Here is a 19,343-nt window from a genome sequence, read left to right on the forward strand (position 1 = left end):
GATTGCCATGAGGAACAGTAATGATGCTGACTGATTGTTACAGCTATAGTTGCAATGTAGACACATCACATTCTAAAGCAATAACAAATAACTGTGTGTGTGCATGCGTGCATGTGTGTAATTGTATTCCAAAATATAATCTGCATGATTGAGTCATTATTGAATGTAATGTTTTCTAATTTCAGTATTTTTTAGATGAGATGAACCAATTGTTATTTCTTTGGGAAGCAGTGCCATCTACAGTGAGGCAGAGGTACTGACTGCCTCACTTTCATTGTGGTTTTGCTCAGTATATTTGATATTTTACTGACACATTAAATATACATCACTTTTCCTTGGGAAATTTAGGACATCAAACTGTCTATAAAGCACATTGGTGACAGAGAGGAAGCAAAGGATACACGCAACTCGCAAACTCAGCACAGTGTTTTTCTGGGTTTTGATCAGTTCAAGGTGAGATTGAACTCCAAAATAGAAAGTCTCATTTCTGTTTGAACATAACATCGAGAAATGTAGCTATTGTAGTTTAAAAAGTTTGTTCAAATAAAACAGGAATTCCATAATAGTTCACAAACGTAAATATTTAAATGCTTTATGCTTTTAGTGATCAGGGATTGCTGATATCTCCTGCAGAATTTTGACAATAGTTTAAAAGTTAATGTACCAGTCTGTTTTTCAGTGTGGGAACCTCAGAAAAAGATGGAAAAATTACCCCTCCTCAGTGGAATTCAGCTCACTATACCTTCATGATACGAAAGCATGCTAAAATACACTAATCAAATATCACAGTTCAAACGCTAATTAAACAAGCATTGACCCCTTTTTTGCTGCTTCATGTGCTCTAAACTGTAAAGGGCTCTGGGGGGAGGAATATGTCTGGATATATTTTTATCCAAAATACCTTTTTTTATTTGGCTTAAATTAATTTGGTGGCATTGGAAGCACTCACAACACATGGACGCATAAACTTTGACAGAACTGTGAGTAGGATTAATGCAGTATGAGCTTCTGCTGCCACAGTTCACAGCTCACGCCTCCTTTTGACAAAGAAATATATCTTTTTTTGGGGGAGGTGACAGAGCTATTCCAATATTTTATTTCATTTATTTGTAAGGTTAAGCAAATATTATACCGGTAATATTATTAAAATATTAACAGTCATCTAATTTAATGATTAATTTCTTTTCATCTTTCCATGGTTACAGGTGAGGAACATTTTATCAGCAACCATTACCCTCTGTAACAATAGCTTTATGCAGCTGATCCATATCCCACCCACAAACACGTGACTTCGTAGAGGAAAAAAGTAAACTTAAATGATATTTGATTGGGGCATTGTGTGCCAAGTATTGTTGCTTCTGTCAACTTATCGCCTAAATCTTGCTCACTACGCCACAATTCACTGTGCAAACATTTGATGACTCCATGTTTTCTTATGGTGTGGTTAAACTGCTGCAACACTCACACAGGAAGTATCAGAGCCAGACTCAACGACACCATGCATCTATAGTCCTTTCTTTCATTCTGCAAAATAAAGCAAGCATTGCATTTATTGTTTACCGATTGTTTCCTACAAGACCCCTCTTCCACAAAAATTTGACTGTGCAGAATCTGAAAAGGCCACGGTGGCATTCAGAGTGAGCTCAGCCCTGAACATGTGGCCACTAGATGTCATGCTGTGCACGTTTACAGTGTTGTTGTACTTAATTCAGTATGGTATTACAACTATAGTTTTAGTACAGTCTAGTGTTATAGTATTGTCTACAATATAATGTTACGTTAATAAACTATACCCTAAGTTCATTTTGTGAATGTTTTGGTTTCTTCAGTTTAAAGGTATTATCAGGATACTGATCCTCAAACTGGCATCATCACTGAATTGCCAATTTCGATCAATATGGGGAAAATGATCATGATCATTTTTGCGGTGTCATGCAAAAACTAATATAACTCTGACTTCTTTTTTTTTGTCCATTTTGTCAGCACTCTGTAAACATCCATCTTTATCCATGATCCCTCTGACTTTTTGGGTTTCAAGCAGGAGGTGTCAAAAAAGTTGCCACAGAGATAACACATAAAAGTGAAAAAAAAATAAATAAAAAATTGCTCTCTCTCTCTCTCTCTCACTCTCTCTCTCTCTCTCTCTCTCTCTCTCTCTCTATATATATATATATATATATATATATGTGTGTGTGTGTGTGTGTGTGTGTGTGTGTGTGTGTGTGTGTGTGTATCAATTAGCTTTGTCTACTCTAAGGAAACCTTGCAGCATATCTGTCACCTTTGCAATACACTTGATAACATGTATTTTTTGTGTGTCTCACTCTGTTGTTTCTGAAGAAACTCCACCCATAAATACCTTAACAGAAACCACAGGTGAATTATGCAGCTTGTACAAGTCTAGCATGCTTTTGGGAAAAACAGATGTCGATCTAGTAGAAAGTGTTGGTATTTTTACAAGTGAAAGAAGAGGGACACACCGCCAGAGAGAGCTGGTGTTTGTTTTGAGATTGAATTGTTGCACGATTCTGCATTATGCTGTAACAGTAGGTCTGAATAAACGCCTTTCCTCAGGTGGGGCTTAAGAAAAGACGAGGAGCCTCAGGCGATTGCAGACGGTATAAAAGTATTTGGATTTCCTCCCCCAGACTTGCTGATCTCCCCACACTCAGCACCGTCTCACCTGGCGAGGTAAGTTTCAGACATTTGGGAGTTCAGAGGGCTTTAGCGCATGTGCTTCTGCTCTTTTATGTTGCGTTTTGGAAACATAAGATCTCAACTGAAAGTTGTTGTCCTTAACTCACAAAAGTGAATATTAAATTTTGCAGGAAAATGAATGTGGATAACAAAAATGATCGTACTTAAAAGGTGTGTAAGAGGAACAAGCTCTCTGGATGTGAAACAGCAGATTAGCACAACAAAACAATGTGGTTATGTAATCATTATTATGATGATGATAATGACAGCTTGTTGTCAAACTTGTTTCTTGCATCACTTCTTCTCCATTTTCAGGAAATGATTTGTCTGTACGATCACCTCCCAAAACCACAAACAGCTCAAAAAAATCATTGTGAAGGTGAATGTTTTAGTAATTTGTGCCTGATTTTTTCTTTTTCTTCATCTCAAAGCTCGACTCCACTCTGCAGCAATGCCTTCCCACGGTGTGTGCAAGAATCTCATCAATGCACGCCATCTGAAAGATGGTTACGGGACTATCGAAAACCCCGCGAGGCTGTTCAAACAAGACTTCAGACAGATGAAGCGCTACTGTCAACGAATGAAGCTGAGGTTCGTGGATGAGGTGTTCCCTCCCGACTCGGAGACCATCGGGGAGGGCCTGCTGTCCCCTGAAGACCTGGCCAGGGTGGTGTGGCTGAGACCACATGTGAGTGTCACATTGAAAATCACACCTGATCACATCTCAGGAAAAAAAGGCTGCTGATGATGATGATGATTTGAATACAATTGCAGTTGAGGTTGAAAATTATTGGATTTTGATGTGTTTGTAGGTTAAAATCTTGAAAATTTGAAAATGAAAATGTTCTTTATTTTCTGTTGTTTCAGAAAATCGTTCCAAATCCTGCTCTGGTTGTTGATACGGTTTCCAGGTTTGACTTCGGTCAAGGCATGCTTGGTAAGGAATAGTTCACTTCATTGTGTTTGCTGCATACACATTCTCCTGTCTTACACAAGGCGTGGCACAGGTGCAAGTAGATCAACAGAGGAGTTTGGTTTATTCAGCCTCTGAATAATTTGTTCATGCTTTCATTTTGTCTGCTGGTCAAATTCAGGCATGTTTTCTGACAACTTTGCAGAGTCATGTTGGATGTACATTTTCAAAAAAATGCTCATCTATCAATATGTTCTTTGTGTGCTGGAGAAAGCATTAGTACAGCAAAACTGTCCTGCAGAGTCCAGTCAAAATTTGTGCCAATATCATTAAATATATGCATAGAAATTGATTTCCTGTGTCTCAACAATACTGCTGAACTGTAAACCTTCCAATACAAATGATGCTTTGTTTTTATACTCAGGAAACTGCTGGTTTCTGGCATCTGCAGCAACTCTGTCTTTCCAGGATTTCATCCTCAAACAAGTCATTCCTCTGGATCAAACCTTTGATAACGATTACTGCGGGATCTGGCACTTCAGGGTAAACACGTTTGCTTTTCTAACTGAGAAGAAACAACTGTTTTGATGAACGTTTTTACTGAAATTCAACATGAACTGTTGTTGTTTGACTGGACTTTATAACCTAGAGACAGAGCCAGGTGACCTCTTTATGCGTCTATTTAAAGTTTAATAGTTAAATAATTTAATAGTTTTAGCCATGTACAGTATGCGGTGTGCATTCACTTTCTTTAATACTTGGTTTTCTCTTGTAGTTCTGGAGATTTGGGATATGGGTGGACGTCATCATCGATGACAAGCTTCCAACAATCAATGGACAACTCATCTTTGTCCACTCCACAGATCCAGCTGAATTCTGGCCTGCTTTGCTGGAAAAAGCCTATGCTAAGTATGGGGGAAGAAGGAAAAAATCCTTATTCTTTCAGAATAAGAGGCCTCTTTCAAGGCTATAGCTCACGGTTTACTTGCTTGTGTGCAGGGTGTGCGGCTCCTACTCAGACATGAATGCTGGGACTCCCGCCGAAGCCTTGGTGGACTTCACTGGAGGGGTTCACTTCTGCATTGACCTGCAGCATCCCCCTCCAGAGCTGTGGGAGATGATGTCCAGAGCTGGACGAAGCAGGTCTCTGATGGGTTGCGGCACACCGCAGGGCGTAAGCACAAACTACCACTTTTTCTTTTTTTTAATGCGATTAACGCATAAACACACCGGGGTGTCGATGCTTCGTCAACGCCATATCAATTTACTGGCACCACATTAAACTTGGATCAAATTCTCTTCTGGTTTAAGGTCAGAATAATCCCATGTGACTTCAAGCACTCAAACAAAATGTGGCTGTAATTAAGAATCCACCTGACTGCCTGATTCAAAATTAAAATGGTGGGTTTGTCGACGGCCGTTTTTTGGCTCACATGCACTGACAGGAGTTTTGGCAAGTCACACACTTGACTTGAAGACTTGAATTAAAAAAAAAAAAAAAAAAAAAAAAACTGGCACAGGTTCAGCTCAGGAATTTCGTAATGACATGAGACTCTCACGGCAACCTGACCTTTTAAGATCATAAGTTATGTCATGAATTTCGTAGATAATGTCAGTAGTCAGAGCATGTCGAGGCAGAAGCTTGCAGTATAATAATGTGGTAGATAGGTGTGTCCGAACTGCTCCCTCACAGCCTAAAAAGCAATGAAGCAACAGCCTGGCTTAATGTCATTACTATGTAAAATTGTTGCATTTTATTAAATCTTTTTAAAGAGAACACAACATCGAAACTTTAGTCATGACAGCTCTCCGGACACACCTTTGCAGAACAGAACAGTTTGCATTGTTTTTATTTTTTCGTCCTCCATTATCCGTAACCGCTGTCTCACTTCAGAGATTCTCCGTCACGCCAACCTTTTCGCTGTCGATGAACTGCAGTTCAACAATCTCAGTCAAATGACTCATTAAAATCTGACACATTTCGTTTGATGAGCCGCATTCTAGTAAACACGAGTTAACAGGATGTCAGTCACTTGTTGACTGATATGACTTGTGGATATTTTGCATGGTTTTGAGTCCTTTCATTGAGAATGTACAGAAAACCGAACGCTGATTTTCTTAATTTGTGATGTGTTTATTATCTGTTGCTCTTTTTCTCACATCTCTACATTTATAGGAGACTTCTGCCAACACTGTCTTACCAAATGGACTGGTCCAAGGTCATGCATACTGTATCACAGGTTTAAAAGAGGTAAGGCTTTGCAGGATTTCACAAACTATCTTTACAGTTAAGAACATTACATAACAGAGGTTTAAAAACCTTTAGTGTGGTGTTTAAAAAACAGGTATTTTTTCTTTTATGTTGGTGAAATGGGGCAAGGTGATAAATCATATATTGCTCTCAATGTGAAGTAAACTGTTGGTTTCTAAAATATTTTTTCTTGATGATCAGGTCATGAGCCAAGGACAAATCGTGAGACTGGTGCGTTTGCTGAACCCCTGGGGCAAAGGAGAGTGGAAAGGAGCCTGGAGCGATCAGTGAGGGAGACGCTTTCTCTGTTTTGTGAAAATTTGTTGGCACTTTCAAACAATGAATGAAATAGTGTAAAGCCCAAGGTTCACTGTCGGAAAGACAGTTAATCTTCTTTATGGTAACTTCTACATTGGTATAATACAAATGTCTATGTGAGCCACGAAGGTACTCACCATATTTAGATGTGAATCAGCTTTTTTTTTAAAAAATTTAGCTGTTGAAAAGAAAACAAGGCAACATGGTCTGATATTTTTGAGCACGCTGAGCACACGTGAGAGGAGCCTTTCTATAAATTGTACAAGTGGAAAACCTCAGAAGTCCAAGTCTCACAGAGTAGTTTGGCCAGTTTTCAGGTTTTCAGGATGCCGGTATGTTGACATGTTACCCGCACAACGCCACAGTTGTGGGAGACTGCATGTTTCAAGGTCCAATAGCAAGGCATGAACATCCACAATGAAACACCATCCATCCTGATGTTCGCACCAGGACAAGTCTTTAATCTTTATTGATTAGTTACTAGTAATTCTTTAAACCATCTGTTTTCAAGTAGCTCATGAGTCTTCAGGCCTTTTCCTGTAAGAATTTCTAAAACTTGAAGAACCATTATTAAGTTAGTGTCACTCAGTTCTATAAAACTTTCATCTACTCTTTATCTTACAGTGTTCAGTTTTTCTGATCACTCTTACCTGGTGAACAGGAAGAAGATAATTATTGAGTTGTAAAACTCCCCAAATGACCTTTGATCTATGCAGCCAAGCTTTGTAATGCCAGACACACCGTAGGTCTTACTGAGTTCCAGTTTATTTTGAGAAAAGTGGGCATCGCAGAGGGAGTGGCAGTCAGTGTTTTGAGCAGACTTGACTCCACTTGCCCATGAGAAGCTTTAAAAATACTGGATCGCCTTCAAGTTTGCATAGTTCATTCTGATGTGCAATGCAATATCTACAACTATCTGTTTGTGTGAAGACAAGTGACTCTTCTCTGCACCTTTTGCTCTTGTTTAACTAAGGCTTGCAACATTGCTGTGGACTGTTTGTCCATAGCAATGTTTTAAGTATTTAGATTTTTTTTTCTACGTCTGCGTGAGGCGTTGATATAAACTCAGTCTTGATTAATTATGAACAATTCAATGTCGGGAAGTGAAAAGACAAATAATGTGACTCAAGGTATCTCACAACAAGTCAAAGTGTAACCAGTAATTTCAAATGAACACTTTTGAAATTGCCTGTTAATGCTGAGAGAAAATCTTTTGTCTTTTCTTCTTGCTCCGTCTTCACAGGTGCCCTCGCTGGCAAACCGTGAGTCCTGAGGAAAGAGCGATGTGTCAGTCGGTGCGGGACGATGGGGAGTTTTGGTAGGCGTGTTGGAAGTGCAAAAGCCCATCAGTGTATTCAAATACTCAATCCCAAAAAACACAATATGAAACATTTCCTCTGATGTTTCTTTTGAAGGATGTCCCTGGAAGAGTTTGTTCAGTTCTATTCAGATCTCGACATCTGCTGCATGTGTCCTGACTTCCTGGATGGAAGTGAGTCTTGTCACTGGAAGACCTCCTACTACGAGGGCCGATGGATCGCTGGCTCCACCGCTGGAGGCTGCATGAATAACACTGGTACTTTTTTGCTTCATTTTGTTTGTTTTTACATCCAAAGACACCTTTATATATGTCTGAATGCATGCATTTGTTTTGTTGTTTAGTTTGTGTACAGGACTTTGGCTCCCGGAGGTAGCTTTAAAAGTACTTAAAAGAAACAACTGTGATTTTTTTTTTCACCCATTTTGTTGTCGTTTTGGCCCTCTCAGTTTGTTGTCTGCGTTCCAGCAGTTCCACCACAATTTTTACCCGCTGCCTCATCGTTTCCCTCTCGGCTTTGCAGACACCTTCTGGTGTAACCCACAGTACCGGGTGAAAGTGGAGCAGCTCGTCGGTGGATGTGCCGAAAAACAGGGTGAAAAAAACATGCTGGTGTCTCTGATGCAAAAGCCTGACAAGAGGAAGAGACGGATGGTTAAAAACCTCTACATCGGATTCTCTGTATTTGAGGTAGCACACTCTCTTTTATTGGCTCCATTATATTTGTACACATATCTAAATTTCTTCACAGCAAAATAACATCCTCTTCATCTTATTCCTTTTCAGGTGCCTGAACATGTAAGTTGATTATTTACACAATTTGGACATTAAAATGAGCTCCATATGGATTAACTATTCTTTTCGCCGGTGTTCCAGTGCTCACGAAAGAAGGGGAAGTTCCAGGCAGATTTCTTCAGCAGTACCAGCCCAGTGGCCCAGACCAAAACCTACGTGAACGGGCGTGAGGTGATGGAGTTTTTGCTGCTGAAGCCCGGGGAATACCTGATCGTGCCGTCGACGTTCAAACCCAACGAGACCGCCTCCTTCATCCTGACCATCCTCACCAAGTCGGAGACCCACGTCCAGTAAGCGATTCCCCTCTAAAATCAAACTATCAGAAAGTCAGAGATACTGCTGAGTAGCTGTCCACAGCATTCTAACTTTGACCTGTTGTGCTTCTTCGCAGTGAAAATGCTGGTGGCATGAATCATGAACACATGGACATTGATCAGGTGACTGACCTTCAAAAATACTGATTTATGTTCAGATTTTACTGCAATACTTACTGAATATTTGTTTTACATCTTCCTCCAATATTGGGTAGAAAAGCCTGTGGAGTAATGCATTGTTTTGGCTCAGAGATCAAACAAGGTGTCAGTGTTTATGAACTAATCAGTTATTCTTTTACCATTCAACACTTACACTGACATAATAAGTCTGTTTATTGTGATCTTTCAGCCTTTAGCCGACGAACCCGTTGAGGACGAACACAGCAGGAGAGACTTCTTCCGCCAGTTCTCAAACAATGTAACGTTTGTGTTTTAAACTGCAGGTTGTTCTCTCTGAGATGTGTGCGTTGTCGTATTTTTGATTGGCATGCTCATCATTTCCTTTCCAGTATGAAGAAGTTGATGCTGAGAAGCTGCAGACGCTCCTGAACAACAAAGTCTTGGAAGGTTTGGACAGTGCAAATAGTCAAAAGTGTCAGAGTTTAATTATTTATCGTTGCCCAGATGGAGAGCTGGTTTGAACGCTCAAGTTCTTATATTTTTTTTTTTTCAATGATAATGCTGGGACTGCAAATCAGTTTAGAAAAAAATTGCTTCAATATTCTTGCCTGTCAGTTAATATGACCGACCTGGAATCACAGAGAAAGTAACACTGTACAGTTACTTTCACAGAAAAATGAATATTCTTCCAATTTGTGTTTTTTGTGTTTTTTGTAGGACAGCTGAAACACGGAGGATTCAGCATCGACGCCTGTCGCAGCCTGATTGCTTTGACAGATGTATCCTCTGTGGTATTTATTGGTGTTTGCTGCCATCGGCTGCCAATGTGCTTCGACAGATTCTCCCAGTGAATGTCGTTACATAACACACTGGCACTGTACAAGCAAAACACCTGTCAGTCCTTTTTTTGTTTTTTTTTCTTCTTAATACTTGTAAAAGGTCAAGAACCAACACGTTCAGCTTGAAAACCTTAATCCTGTGTGAACAAGATGTCTCTCACCGGCACGCTGACTGGCGAAGAATTTATCCTCCTGTGGAAGAAGATATCTGGCTACAAGGTGAAAATGAAAAAAAAAAAAAAAAAGAGAAAAAAGGAAATGGGTCCAAATAAGTAATGTATAATTACAACAATGCAAGAATCGACATGCCACCAACTGGCTCCTTCCTCACACAGGAGATGTTTGTTCGCTCGACTGCGTCTGAAGCAGACACCCTGTCAGTGGATGAACTCAGGAGTGTGATCGCCGCCTTCGGTAGCTGCTGTTCTTGATTTTTTACAGTCACTTAAAATGCAAAAAAAGAATGATTAATATTTTCAACTATTTTTACTGTCTCTGCACTGTGATGTGTTTTAATAGTAGGGCCGTCAAAAATTAATCACAATGAATCACATTATTATTTCTGTAGTTAAACAGGGTTGATCACGCTGTGAATTGCATTCTTGAAATTCTGTTGTTTTCCATTTCAAGGCAGTTTTCAGCCCAGAACGTAAAGCATTCATCAGTCCAAACATTCATTCTAAAAGGTAAATTTAAAGTAATTGTTGAAGTTCAAGCATCACGACTTTTTGCAGTGGCTGATGTCTTACCACAGCATCTGATTGGGAATCAAACATGGAGAAAGAATTTCCTTTTTGACGTTCCTGGATTTTCTTTCAAAATAAAATGCCATGTAGACCAACTTATTACAATGTCTATGTTAAAAATGTGGTTTTGAAAATGAAAAAAAGCCCTAAGACTAATTATGTGATTAATCATGATTTAAAAGAAATAATCATCTTTAGTCATCCCTACATTAATTAATCACAATTAATGCAATTAACTCTGACAGTCCTAGTTAATAGTAATTATTGTTGATGAACTATTGGCAATAATCAAAAATCTGAAACTTTTAAAACACAATACACCCTTCTCCCAAAAAAATAATTGAAGTATTTTATGTGTTTTATTAAAAATGGCAATTAAAACGTAGAAGGAAGCTTTTTGTCTCTCTTCATGAGTCTAACAAACACAGAATTCAGCCATCTTGACCACAGCAGCAGCAGCAGCAGGTCAGGCTATATTTGCTGATTCAGCGATGAGTCTCAACATGGAATCAAATCTGCTCCTAAACAGATTCAAACATTCTCCTCTAGGATTTACTGAGTACAGCGCTCAATCCAGCAGAGTTTTTCTGAAACTCTGGCAGGGCTGGAGCAGTTCAGCAAGCTAAAACAACAAATAGACACCAAAACAAACAAAAAAAGATCCAGCAAATGATTAAATACAGTGTTTTTTTTTTTTTTTTGTGTGTGTGAATGTTTAATGGTTCTTCACATAATGTTTGTCTACTGAAATGCAGAATGAAGGAAATTTTAAGACTAATCTTTCTCTGTATGTGCTAACTAATGAATTTAAATGTCATTCATTAAATTTGTCTTTAGGAACTTTTAGTCTTAAGAGTTGAGCCAAGTAGCCAACAAAGCGTCACAAAGTCACCATTTTATGTTGTGCATGTTGCTCAGGAATGAGGATCAATGACGTCGTGCTGAATGTGGTGGTCATGCGTTACCGCAACTCCTGTGGTCGCTTCACACTGGAGAGCTTCGTCAATCTGATCTTCCGCCTGGAACGCATGTATGGTACGTAAAGCAGGAATTCTCGGGACTTCTGATTTCTGTTGCTATAACAGCCTTGTCATTGACTTTCATCAGTCTTGTGTCTGGATACAAATAAGAGTAAATTATTGTTATTATATTATCATTTTCAAATACAGAAACCTACAATCAGATGGCTGATGGAATGGGAATCCTGCTCAGACGATCAGAGGTATCAACAGTTTTTTTTTCTCCACATTTATTAAAGATATGTCACAGTCTGCAAACTTGTTTTTAAATAAAGCTACCCTTATTAGTGTTAAAAAAAAAAAAAAGATTTATTTGCATTTTGGACACTGAATTTAAAGTTCTGGTCTTGTTTGTACTAAATGGAATAATAATAATAATAATAATGAAATTCCAAGTGATCCAACCTGTGCTTACAATTGAATGACTGACTGTTTGTTGTTTTTGGTCCCAGTGGTTGCAACTCACCATGTACGCTTAACTTGACGGTGAAGATGATCATCAGGCTAGAAGAGACGGAAAACCTCATTCCAATTAGGAAACTGAGCTGAAACAAAGGTTTTAACCTCTCTGCAGACTCCTTCTTTTTTCTTTTTTTTTTTTTACATGATGAAAACAGTAGAACCACTTTATAAAATGAATGTGTCTTCATGAGTACCAAAAATCAACCTCGGCCCCCCAAAATTGGGGCATTTATTGCAAATGCTGAAAACAAGCTCAAGGAGTGTATAAAAAGGGACTTGAATGTTGATGAAGACATTAACTCTGCGTAGACTTAACTTTGTTTGGATGTAGCAAACCTCATCACAAGCCACTATAGCCATTGATTGTGCTAATATTCCAAAGTTTTGGGAGTCCTTCACCATTTATTAGGCCAGAGGGTCATGTTGGTCATAAAATCATAGATGTATAAAGAGGCTTTTTTGGGTGATTTTACAAGTACTTCAAGGCTGTTGGGTTTTTTTTTTTCTGCTGTAAGTAAACGCTGTGTACGATGGTGTCTTTATTCATTTTAAGAGGGTTTTTGGGGGGACGTTGCAGTGTTGAGTGGTGACAGTTTTGTTTTACTGCTCATAAGTGTTGAGAACTGTAAACTGTTCATACAGCACCACTGTCCAGTTTTAAAATGTGATCTTTCTCAGCTTCTTTTTGATATTCATATATAACTATCAGCATGTTCACACAAACAAATGACCTTGACAGCTAATGGTGCCACTGTGCCCTCAGTGCAGTGGGATTAGATCACGAGTGGGTGTCTTCACTATACTTTTTGTGTTGTTGAAATTTTAATACCACTTATGACTGATTTGTTCTTTCTTTATACTTTGCAAAATAAAGGCGTTAACTGCTAAAAAGAGAAGTGAATCGTTCCTTTGCTGATCACATAAGTGAGTTGTCAAAGCAGATACCATTCATACCAGTGTAGGTGATCATTTGTTTTGATTTGAGATGATGCAACACACACACACACACACACACACACACACACACACACACACACACACACACACACGCACAGTCTCGTATTTCTATCCTTGTGGGGACCTTCCATTGACTCCCATTCATGTCTAGCCCCTAACCCTGACCCTTACCCTAACCCTAACCCACACCACAACAAAGCCTAACCCTAAAGAAATGTTTTTGCACTTTTACTTTTTTCAGTAACAACAACATGGTCAAGAAAACACTGTTTCTCCTACTTAGGACCGGAAAAAGGTCCCCACAAGGCACGTCGTTCCACGTTTTGCTATCCTTGTGGGGACATTTGGCCCCGACAAGGATAGAAATACAAGAACACACACACACACACACACACACACACACACACACACACACACACACACACACACACACACACACACACACACACACACACTGTTATGGCAATTTTATTGAACAAAGGGCATCAGCCGGTGAGTTCGTTTTGGTCTCTTTTATTTTGCTGTACAGCAGGAGAAGTCACTCAGTCAACAGAGTAACAGGGTGAGTTCTGCCCTCGCAGGGGCGTGCAAGCCTCTAATAACTATCTGCCACGTTCACTCCCAGGGGCCTCGACTGCACCCAGCCATGGGCTGGACACAGGAAGACTCCCACGAGTGCCCGCAGCTGCTACGCTAAGATTATCAGGAAAAGTAAATTCTAGACAAAGCATTTGCGGTTCCCCACACGTCTGAGTGTGTGAGAGCTATGGTTATTTATAACAAATAAATCCAAGCACTGCAAAACAGTTAAGCATGCACTCATTAGAAATTTCCACCTCAACACACACACACACACACACACACACACACACACACGCAGACACAAAACAAAACATAATTAACAATATGATGTGAGCTGCATCTAATTTACAATATTAGATAACCACATTAGGTTGCTCCTATAAAACCATAGAAACTATTTCAGTTATTCCTGTTTTAATATTAAGAACAATTATTAAACACGATGAGGAAAAGCCTTTGTCTAATGGATTTAAAAAGAACTCATTGGACTCAGGAATACCTGAGTCCAGATATCAGCCAGGGACAGCTCTTAAGTTGTTTTCTTGTTAAAATGAACTTTGGTTTGATTGCTGCATGACCTGCATCGATTTGTGGAAGTATGAATGTTCCATCTCCACCCAAACTTGAAGTACTACAAGGCTCTGGTGTGATTCAATTATTCAAGAATTCAAGGATTCAAGAATTGAAGCGCTCCAAATGTGCTTAAAGAACAACTAACCCCCAAATCACTTTTTTTTTGCTGATAAACTATAAATGCATGTCTTATATTGTTGTCTACTCATTTCTGACATTACTTTTACAATTCAGTGCAAACTTGTTTAAAATCCTATTTTTGTGATAAAAACCGTCTCACTACCGCCCCAAATGGTTTAACAGCATTCACTACGTCTGAATTTCACGGTTGGCTGGATGACGGCATCCAACCCACGCTCCTGCATCGAGTACAGCCCTATATAAGCAGATGCCTCCCATTCGGCCCCGCAGAGCGTCGTCCGCCTCGGCTGCAGTAGCACCGGCTTCGGCCAGTGCTTGAGCCATGGGCTCAAACTGATACGGCTCTGGGCCCTGCGCTGCCGAGCTGTTGCTAGCACTAGCACTGTGGTCGCTGTCACTTTCCATTTTTAAAAATAACGGATACGTCAATCATGTCTGCCAGCACGCGCTGTCACAACAATTCAGTCCAATTCAATCCAGTTTGAAAAGGCACTAACTTTCCTTTTCATCTTTTTTCTTCAAACTACTGGACCAGGGTACCATGTGATAACTTTGAACAAAAACTTAAAAACCACAATAAATTGTTTTGACTCACTTTTCCCAAAAAAGGAATCTTTCTTTTAAAAAAAGAGCATCAGCTTAATCTCAAAGACTTCAGGTATTCAAACCTTTTGTTAAACCTGAAAAAGAGACTTGAACTCATGGCATTTTTTTTTATTATTATTATTTTATTGATTTGTGTGTGTGTGTGTGTTTTATGTAGCAAGAAGCACAAAGTTAAAGAGCGAGCAGTACATTTAAAATCGTTCTTGTCATAGCATGATTAAAATGATAATACATCATAATTTATTTGTAGCAGTTTTATGTTGAAAGTCATTGATCATAATCTCAAACATTTGAACTTGTTGATTTTTGAAGCCAAACAATTTCATACAAATCAAACGGTTTTCCAAAAAAAAAGTGAAGCGAAAATACAACACTTAACAGGCAGAGAAAGAAAAAGACTATTAATCAAAATCACAAAAGATGAGAGTTCGACAGAAAATGATTTATAACATAATTATGAAGATGCAAAGCTTGTGTCTCTGTTTAGTTTAGATGGAGTAGGAACTGCAGCAGACTTGTCAGCACAGCAGCCAGGCAAATGAGTGCCGGGCGCTTTGAAGGGTCTGCACGCGATGTAGCTGGAAATCAGATCAAGAATGTTAGAGCCAACTTGCAACGCCAGCATTCATATGATTCAGAAATTTGATTTTGTACCAGTCATAGCCGGAAAGTGTGAGCTAAAGGACCAAATTAAACAGTACAACATGGCTAAAGTGCAGCTTCTCACCTGTTGTTGCTGCTGTTGTAGTTGTGGCTGTGCCTGTGGATGAGATGAGATTGCACCACAATGAAACAGATGTTGAGATTTTAGTTCATATACACCACTACAAATCACACAGTAATATAGCAAATCAGGGCAAACTACACAAGTCAGAAACACAGATGTCTGACTCTCAATCTGTAATGTGGCATGAATCCGCCCTCTTGTGGTTAAAAAGAGTAGAAGCCATGCAATCCAGCCATACTTGTTTCTGCTGAAATTAACCTCTTTCAACTTGGACTGGATGATAAGAATAAGTGGGAATAAGTTTGTTGATTGCTTTGGGAAAAGTTTTCTAATCTGCTCAAAAACTAAAAAAAAGGTTTACAGAATCTTGTGTCTGTGAAAGTTGCCCCCAGGTGGGCGTGTAACTCCCTTAGCGGAGTAACTCCCCCACGTCATCCTTTTCGTTCATACCAAAACTTGCCATCACATCACTTATCTCACACACACCACCTCTATTTTTACCTTGTGTTGCTGTTCCGTTGCTGCCTGCAGTGGATGGAGCTGTAATTGAGATTGTGTTTGCGTTTGTAGGTGGGGGGATGTTTGGGGATGTGTTCAAAGTGGTGTTTGAGGGTGAAGGCGCGATGGTGTTTGAGGATGAGGTGGTGTTTGAGGGTGCGGGTGGGGTGGTGTTTGAGGATGAGGTGGTGTTTGAGGGTGCGGGTGCGGTGGTGTTTGAGGATGAGGTGGTGTTTGAGGGTGCGGGTGCGGTGGTGTTTGAGGATGAGGTGGTGTTTGAGGGTGCGGGTGCGGTGGTGTTTGAAGATGAGGTGGTGTTTGAGGGTGCGGGTGCGGTGGTGTTTGAGGATGAGGTGGTGTTTGAGGGTGCGGGTGCGGTGGTGTTTGAGGATGAGGTGGTGTTTGAGGGTGCGGGTGCGGTGGTGTTTGAGGATGAGGTGGTGTTTAAGGGTGCGGGTGCGGTGGTGTTTGAGGATGAGGTGGTGTTTGAGGGTGCGGGTGCGGTGGTGTTTGAGGATGAGGTGGTGTTTGAGGGTGCGGGTGCGGTGGTGTTTGAGGATGAGGTGGTGTTTGAGGGTGCGGGTGCGGTGGTGTTTGAGGGTGCGGGTGCGGTGGTGTTTGAGGATGATGTGGTGTTTGAGGGTGCGGGTGTGGTGGTGTTGGAGCCAGGCGTTCCAGTGGTTCTGTTGGTGTTCAGGTTCAGGTTCAGTGTGTCCAGGGCTTCCTGGGTCTGGTTGTTCAGCCAGGATCTGATCACACTCTGATTCTCAAACGTCTTCAGATCTGGCAGGTGGTTTCCCATGAGACCCTGCATAGTGGGCACTGACAAGTTCTGTGCATTTCAAAGAGAAAAAAAGATGATCGAACACTGAAAACAACATGGGAATGAAGTTGTCAAAGATTCAAAGACATTGCTCTTTTTTGTCATTGGCATGGAACAATCCACTAAAAATTTCTATCTCTATGACATGGAATCTTTTGTGTGATTATTGCAGAAATACTTTGATTTAACACCCACATTCTTCAGATTAGAAGAAAAAGGGTTTGTGACATTTATATGAGTCATTGTTGAAATCATCCAGAGTGACAATCAAAGCAGGTGACGGTAACAGTTACTGGCACTGAAGGAGCTGAAAATGACCAATTTAAGCATCTGTACTTGTAAATAAATACTTTGTGAATTCCTTTGGCATCACGTGAGGACATTTTAGCAATCACTGGATCAAAATGAATACTTCCAGTTTATTGAGGTGGTGTGATTAAAGAAAAATGTTCAATGGCTCAATGTTCAAAAACTAATAATAATAAAAAAACATCTTACAGAAAGCACAGCAGGAGCCAGCCTTGTGACAACATTCACATCCATGTTGACATTCTCTGTTGAGAGAGCTTCTATGTCCGCCGGGGGTGCCCCACCTATGAGAACGGAAAAGAAACAGGACATTTGAAAGCATCTGTCAGAGAGACCACTAAACAGTCGCAGCAACTGGTGATGTGAATCCTTACAGACAAAGCCTTTGATTAGACTGTAATAGATGGCAGAATCGGATCTCAGTGAGCTGAGGGATGCGTTTCTGATCTCGTACAGGACGCTCTTCTGCTCAGCCGAACATGTGTCGATGTCCAAAGGTTTGACATTCCTGACATGATGAAAGAGTCAACAGTTATACATCCGTATCCACAGTTGCTCTCACCATAACCTGGAGTATCGTGTAGCTGCATGCTGACACTGACCTCATGCTGTCCGTGCTGATTGTCCTCAGCGTGGTGGTGTTCAGTGAGCAGACGTTGGAGCCGATGGCGTCCAACTCCGCGGTGCCCAGAGAGGTCCCAGGAGTATTCAGGTACATAGTGATGATTTTGTTGCTCTGAACAGCATTAATGAAATAAATATATATGTTTAACAGTGAGTATATGAAAAAGAAAAACAGAAGTCCAAGGATTTAGAATCTTTCGTTTACCTGTGCTGGTTCCCAGGGTCCATCATTAGCGTTCATGAGAGCTGACAGGGTGTCAATAGAGGTGATGTTCCACTTCGAGATGTCGTCGAGTGAAGCCGCGCGAGAGACTGACTGAAGCGCCTGGACCTGCTGGTCTGGAACTCCTGATGGGTATGCCTGAACAAGTGGAGGGTTTTAATCAGTGGACAATGGATCAGTATCTCAGGGTGGAAACAGTGTTTGACTCTTACTTCAAATTTCAAGATTCTCCTAATGTACCTGATTGAGCTTCTGTATTATGATGCTCTGGAAGACATCATCATCCACCTTCGCACAGATGGAGTAGAGGTTGTCCATCAGAACGAGGACGTCCAAGCAGAGGTCAAACTGTGTGGCATCGTAGCCCAAGGGGAAGGAGGGGTCGCTAACTGTGACCTGGGTGATGTTGCCCACGGTGCAGCCTGAGCAAACATTCGAGAAGTAGAGAGAGGAAGGTCATGGTGAGTTGAGTTTGTAAACATGAATGTATTTACAGTGAAATTCACTAAATATCTCACAATATTTTAGCATTTCCATTCTCCCGATGGAGACTTTCAGACAACTTTTATCCAAACTGACAGTTTGCTCCTGTCTCAGCTTTTCTTATGTTAAAGGAATCAGGCACATTTACCTGCTCCTCGTGCTATTCGTACAGGGGAGACTTCAGAAAACAGCCTCCTCAACCTCACTTTGCTTGTGCGATTCATTCTCAGCTCGGGCAAAAAGATCCTAAGGAACCTTCTCCTTGTTCTCTGCAAAAATACATCAAGAAAACAAATTACACAAATTTGCATGGCAAAAATTAAAAGGTTTTTCGAATAAATCTGGGGAAAAGAACAAGTGAAAAAACAAATGTGAGTTGAACACAAACGTACAAATGGGAACACGCCCCAGACGTTTCTTGTGAGGAACAGAGGAAGGATTCCGAGGTCATTCAGTGTTTGCTCGTTCCAAGAACTGACACTCCTGAAATGAATGAGGCAGCTTATATAAGTATGGTCAGTACAAACTGATTTGGGACTGTTTACATGGAATAGTGAAAAATACGGCTGGCTTGAATATAATGTCAGAATTATGACTGTAGGAATAAATGCAGTTCATTCAGATACAACTACTAATGGTATTACATCTAAATTTGTCATTTTCTAGTGGCTTGCATGAAGTGACATTGTATTGGGAAAGTAAAAAAAAAAAAAAAAGTGAATGCGTTGATGCATTTTCTGTACCCGAATTGTGTTTCCCCGGAGAGCAGCAGCGATTCTATGGCGGCCACTTGGCTGTCGGAGAAGTCGATGCAGACTTGGAGAGTTTCCAGGATGAAAGGATCTGCGTTCCTGATTAACAAGCTGTCCAGAGTACAGGCCATGCTTCCCACGCCCTCCACTTGTTCTCTGCTCAGATTTGTGCCGCTAATGTTCTAGAATTTGGAAACATGTTATCACAGTGAAAAAATTTTCTTTGACAATGCAGCAATTAAAACATTTCCTT

At 40.4% G+C, this 19,343-nt stretch overlaps 2 protein-coding genes across 2 annotated transcripts in view; one reads left to right on the forward strand and one right to left on the reverse strand.

Moving 5' to 3' along the window:
* The first annotated feature begins 2,442 nt into the window (after window positions 1-2,442).
* On the forward strand, window positions 2,443-12,680 carry LOC115406428 (calpain-1 catalytic subunit-like). Its single transcript, XM_030116474.1, has 22 exons — window positions 2,443-2,691; window positions 3,129-3,385; window positions 3,565-3,634; window positions 4,035-4,153; window positions 4,386-4,519; window positions 4,610-4,784; window positions 5,787-5,861; window positions 6,063-6,148; window positions 7,423-7,497; window positions 7,595-7,755; window positions 8,021-8,187; window positions 8,284-8,295; window positions 8,374-8,582; window positions 8,684-8,729; window positions 8,956-9,024; window positions 9,116-9,173; window positions 9,444-9,505; window positions 9,716-9,784; window positions 9,901-9,979; window positions 11,230-11,346; window positions 11,481-11,533; window positions 11,783-12,680. The coding sequence occupies exons 2-22, from the start codon at window positions 3,149-3,151 to the stop codon at window positions 11,807-11,809; spliced, it is 2,100 nt and encodes a 699-aa protein (XP_029972334.1). The 5' UTR covers window positions 2,443-2,691; window positions 3,129-3,148; the 3' UTR covers window positions 11,810-12,680.
* Window positions 12,681-14,792: 2,112 nt separating this feature from the next.
* LOC115407139 (uncharacterized) overlaps window positions 14,793-19,343 on the reverse strand; it is a 28,568-nt gene continuing 24,017 nt past the window's right edge. Inside the window, exons 80-90 of the mRNA XM_030117498.1 lie at window positions 19,082-19,272; window positions 18,731-18,821; window positions 18,487-18,607; window positions 18,096-18,277; window positions 17,838-17,993; window positions 17,611-17,744; window positions 17,383-17,516; window positions 17,198-17,292; window positions 15,880-16,708; window positions 15,379-15,411; window positions 14,793-15,229 (exon numbers count right to left, since the gene is read on the reverse strand). Of these exons, the coding sequence (XP_029973358.1) occupies window positions 15,135-15,229; window positions 15,379-15,411; window positions 15,880-16,708; window positions 17,198-17,292; window positions 17,383-17,516; window positions 17,611-17,744; window positions 17,838-17,993; window positions 18,096-18,277; window positions 18,487-18,607; window positions 18,731-18,821; window positions 19,082-19,272 (2,061 nt within the window). The 3' untranslated portion in view covers window positions 14,793-15,134. The remainder of the gene's footprint in view (window positions 15,230-15,378; window positions 15,412-15,879; window positions 16,709-17,197; window positions 17,293-17,382; window positions 17,517-17,610; window positions 17,745-17,837; window positions 17,994-18,095; window positions 18,278-18,486; window positions 18,608-18,730; window positions 18,822-19,081; window positions 19,273-19,343) is intronic.

The sequence above is a fragment of the Salarias fasciatus genome, chromosome 19, assembly GCF_902148845.1.
Source record: "Salarias fasciatus chromosome 19, fSalaFa1.1, whole genome shotgun sequence".
Classification (NCBI taxonomy): domain Eukaryota; kingdom Metazoa; phylum Chordata; class Actinopteri; order Blenniiformes; family Blenniidae; genus Salarias; species Salarias fasciatus.

Coding starts and splice junctions, on each gene's coding strand:
- LOC115406428 (XM_030116474.1), top strand. CDS start 3,149: ATGCCTTCCCACGGTGTGTGCAAGAATCTCATCAATGCACGCCATCTG. Junction 9,025..9,115: donor TCCGCCAGTTCTCAAACAAT/GTAACGTTTGTG, acceptor TTTCCTTTCCAG/TATGAAGAAGTTGATGCTGA. Junction 9,506..9,715: donor GCCTGATTGCTTTGACAGAT/GTATCCTCTGTG, acceptor TGTGTGAACAAG/ATGTCTCTCACCGGCACGCT.